This window comes from Propithecus coquereli, unplaced genomic scaffold (assembly GCF_000956105.1).
Source record: "Propithecus coquereli isolate 6110/MARCELLA unplaced genomic scaffold, Pcoq_1.0 Scaffold130, whole genome shotgun sequence".
NCBI lineage: Eukaryota > Metazoa > Chordata > Mammalia > Primates > Indriidae > Propithecus > Propithecus coquereli.
Genome location: NW_012137192.1, coordinates 1,332,236 through 1,337,239, shown reverse-complemented (window position 1 = coordinate 1,337,239; position 5,004 = coordinate 1,332,236). Strand labels below are relative to the sequence as shown.

The window sequence follows — 5,004 nt, the reverse complement described above, 5'->3', positions numbered from 1 at the left end:
AAAGCTCTTGGTATAGTTCAAAGGCCTGAGAGGCAGAGTCAATGGTGCAGATTCCAATCCAGGTCTGAAGGCCTAAGAGCCAGGAGTGCTGAAGGTGGGAAAAGATTGATGTCTCAGCACAAGCAGTCAGGCAGAGTTAATGCAATTTTCCTTTGCCTTTTTGTTCTATTCAGACTCTCAATGGATTGAATGATGCCCACCCACAATGGGGAAGTGCATCTGCTTTACTTAGTTCACCAATTCATATGTTAATCTCTTCTGGAAATATCCTCATTGTTACACCCAGAAGTAATGTTTAACCAGCTATCTGGGCATCCCATGGCCCAGTCAAGTTGACACATAAAATTAACCACCAAAGAGTATCATACAGTTCACAATAACAAAGAAGTCATAATTTGCTTCTTTCTCATCATTATGTCAGACCTTGATTTTTGTAATGCTCCCCCCACAAAAATATCTGTTACAAGGTAATACTCTGGTAGAGGGAGCCCTTTATTAAGGAAATTATTAAATGAAGACTCTGTTTCTGGTGGCAATCCATAATATTACAGTAGGATAGAGTTAACTTGTGATAAGATGATAATTAAAAATAATAGCTAATTTTTATTGAATTCTTATTCTTATAGACTTGATACTATTGTTAGAAATAATCTAAAATTTACAGAAAACTTACGATAAAAAATCTTTTCTTCAGTTACTTCAGATGCATTGCCAGTACAATGCCCCATCAGTCTTGATTGATTTAGTGTGTTATTTTTACAAACAAGGGCATCCTCTTACATGACCATAATACAATCATTAGAATTGGGAAATTAGTTTTGATACATTACTCACATGTAATCTCTAGACCTCAATCAATTTTAGCCAATTGTTTTAATGATATCTTTCAAAGCAAAATAATCTAGTTCAAATCTTATGTTGCATTGTGTGGTTATGTCTCTAGTTTCCTTCAATCTGTAATAGTTTCATCTTTCCTTCACTGTTACGTCCTTGACATTTTTGAAGATTACAATCCATATGTATTGTAGAATGTCCTTTAATCTGTGTTACTCTAATGTTTCCTCATGATTGCATTCAGGTTATGTGTATTTGACAGGAGTATCACAAAAGTATTGTTGTATTCTTCTCTTTGCATCCTATCTAGGAGCCCATGATACAATTTGCCCTATTTCTACCAAAGTTAACTTTGGACATTTAATGAAGACGGTACCTGCTACCACAAAATTACTTTTTTTCCCTTTGCACTTAATAAGTGTTATTACCTCTTTCTTCATCAAACTTTCAATTTATTCATTGATTTATGTCACTATGGAATCATAGTGTCTTAAGTGAGTTCAATAATTTAATATCACTATTGACTCTAATGCTCATATTGTCCCTGATTTTGCCAGTGGGAACACTTCAAAATTGGCTTATACATACTTTTGACATACATCCCACAATTTTTGAGCACTTTTATGCTGGCAAAAGAAAGTTACAGCAAGATATTCCAGGCCCATCTTGATCTTTCCCTGCACAATTTCTAGAACTAGCCCTAGTTCCTTTTAGTGGAGATCTGTATTTAGAAAGCAAGATCTGGTACTAGGTGTACAATGGTTATTGGCATGTCACTGCTCCCAGGCCCTATCAGTGAATCTAGGAAATAAATTTACGTACATTTATATTTGTATTAATTTCTATAATTATATCTTGCTATCATTTCCCTATTTATCTTCCTATATGTATATCACTCTTTTTTTACATCTATTAAAACCTTAAAACCTTGCGTTCACACTGATACCTCCAATTCTAATTCAACAACACAGGGTTTATTCTAGTTTTCTTCCTTCCTAGTATTTGTAACTTTCTCTTTGACAGGGAGACACATGGTGGTTTTATATCTAATATGTTTACTTGTTACTTGCTGGATCCCCTGTGTGTAACCAATTTCCATTTCTTTTGCTTCAAACTCCGCCATGAGCATGTCCTCCTCACCCCACTGTCCCCACAGACATCCTTCTCAACTTGCTTGGGTTCTGACACTTCAGGCAAGGCTGTCCCCTTCACCTTGATCTGATTCTGACACACCTTGACTTGTCTCCCCTCCTCAGTTGTGCTCTTGTCATTCCATTTAGGTTCTTCAGGGATTTCCTGTTCACCACTCTCAGACTTGGGCACTCATATTCTGAATCTTTCCACTTGTGGATGCTTTCCTCACCCCATTAGGGCTCTGACAGCTCACTTCGAACCATTTGCCCCACTCCCCCCCTGGTGAGCAGACATTTTCCTTACCCCACTTGTGTTCTATTATCTTCTTCCAGTCAGCCTTTCTTTGCAGTCTTTCTTTGTAGTCTTTTTTGGGGAGATCCTCAACCAGGAGCTGGGATCCACATCCATGTCTTGTGTGTATGTGCCTTTTATTCTGCTTGGACTCTGACAGCCTGAACTGAGCCACTCTTCCATGTTGGTATCTCCCTTACTCTGTCCAGGCTCCAAAATATCATGCTGTGCAGACAGAGTTAAGCAAAGACGCTGTCCTCAACACTGTTGGATTACCAGAATGTTTGCCAGTGGATGGTGAGCATAGATGTCCTCCTCACCCAGCTCAGGCTAAGACACTGTGCCAGGCAGCTCAACCATGTATTATACAGATATATGATATTTTATAAAAAATACAATTACATATTATAACTGACTTGCCATTTCTAGGGTTTTTTTTAATGAAAGGAAAATATTTAAAATAAGATTATCTATTGTCTCTGAAAGAGTCAATTTATGAGTGTCCTTTAAGAATTTGTACAATTGATATATTTTTTTCAGCAATTGCTTATTAGCTAATGATATACACTATGGTTTTGTCTAACTCAGCTCAAGTGAACTCTTCAGATTATTCAATCTTTATCTTTTCTTATTTTTTCCTAATTTTAAAAATTAGCTGTTATTTTACCAAAGTATTTTAGAATTGTCATTTGGTAAAGGAAAAAATACATAAATTCCAGTTCTCTCATCTCCCTATATTAAATGAGATACTTGGACCATATTTTACTATCCTTTTAAATTTTTAATCAATTAATTAAACAGTAAATTATTGCCAACTGTTTTTAATTAGCTTGACATTAGACTTTATACAGAGAACAGTGAACCACTGGGAAGATTTCAGAAGCTAACAAATGATTATAATATAAAAGGAAAATTGCTGTAGTGGAGATAAAGGTCAGGGCAGCACAGAGGAGGGAATAACTAACTCGGGGAAAATTCTGGATGGTGTTGCAGAGGATAGAACACTTGACCTGTCTTCTATGAAATTGTTACGATTTCAACAGAAAAGGAAAAATGTGAAAATGCAGATGAAATAGCATATACTATTGTCATTAAGTGTGAAAGAAGATGATATAATTAGGTAATGACACAGTAATTGGAACATAGCATGAGCAAAGGGATTGGAGGATGGTCAGGGAAAGAAGGTGAAATACATAGTTGCGTATGGAGGTTGGGGCCAGATCAAATCCCCGGATAAAAGAAAAAGCAAGAATAAAACAACAATGATAAAAACTGTGAAATAGTTTTCCAAAAGAGAGGGCTGAAAAAATGTGGTTTGTTAAGCAGACATATGGGCTGAATTTTCTTAGAAAGTCTCGATTAAAATATTTTTCTCCTTTATAAAAGTTTACCCTCACTTTTTAGACCACTTGTCCCTATATTTTTATGAGATCACAGTCATTCTCATACAGTGATCTAAATTGTTAATATTCAGATTTCTAACTGTGAAATTCTCTGACACCATGTATCTGGACCTTCAATTCTTTTGTTCTGTTTATCTTTAAAATTCTTGCCTCAAATTTGTGAGCTTATATTGTGCAGAAACTCAAGTGTCAGTGTGTCATCGTTTCCTCCAGAACCAGTGTCCCCTTATCAATTTTCTCATAGCTCCATTCACCTCTGCATTCCTCAGGCTGTAGATGACAGGATTGAGCATTGGGGTGACCACGCCATAGAACAGGGCAATCAGCTTATTAAAAGTAGAATCTTTGGACTTTGGCTTCATGTACATGAAGAGGATTGTCCCATAAAACACAGTCACCACTGTCAAGTGGGCTGAGCAGGTGGAAAAAGCCTTTTTCCTTCCTTCAGCTGAATTGATTCTTAGTACAGTAGAAAGGATGAAAACATAGGAGATACAAATCAGCAGTAATGGAGAAAACAAAAATATGACATTGCCCAACATTATAGTAATTTCATTCAAGGAAATATCTGTGCAAGCCAGCTTGACAAAGGCCAGTATTTCACAAACAAAGTGATTAATGACATTTTTTCCACAGAAGGGCAACCGTACTGCAAGAACAGTCTCTGTCAATGAGTTGAGAAAGCCTAATCCCCAGGAGAGAGCCGCCATCTGAACACAAAGGGCCTTGTTTACGATGATGGGGTATCTCAGAGGGTTGCAGATTGCCGCATAACGGTCATATGCCATCACTGCTAGGAGCACACACTCTGTGGATCCCATAGTGTAAGAGACGGACATTTGAACAACACATCTAGTGAAGGAGATGGTTTTTTTCTCTGATAGGAAGTGTATCAGCATTGAGGGGATAAAGGAGGATGTGTACCAAATGTCTAGAAAGGAAAGATTGCCAAGGAAGAAGTACATGGGAGTATGGAGGCAGGCATCCAGGAGAGTCAGGATGATCAGAGTGCTGTTCCCCAGGAGGATTACCAGGTACATCACCAAGCACACCACAAAAAGAAGTTTTTCAGCTCTTGGGTACTCAGAAAGTCCCTGCAGTATGAACTCAATTTCTGTCCAATTGGTCCTTTCCATTTATACCTGGAGTTCAATGAGTCTGCACAGTATTATCATATGAAGTGAGAGATAATTGGGATGGGAGGGACAAGTGTGTCAGAACTAGGTGGAGTGGTGGTAACAGAGGTGAGTTTAGGTTTTGGGACTCATCTCCTAGCTCATAAGGCAGTGATTGAAGGCACATAGTAATTACACTGGTAGCTTATTAAAAATGCAGGCTTCTG

At 37.6% G+C, this 5,004-nt stretch overlaps 1 protein-coding gene across 1 annotated transcript; it reads right to left on the bottom strand.

Moving 5' to 3' along the window:
* Window positions 1-3,859: 3,859 nt before the first annotated feature.
* Window positions 3,860-4,798, bottom strand: LOC105805583 (olfactory receptor 13D1-like). The gene has a single exon (XM_012638515.1). The coding sequence runs from the start codon at window positions 4,796-4,798 to the stop codon at window positions 3,860-3,862; it is 939 nt and encodes a 312-aa protein (XP_012493969.1).
* Window positions 4,799-5,004: the final 206 nt, after the last annotated feature.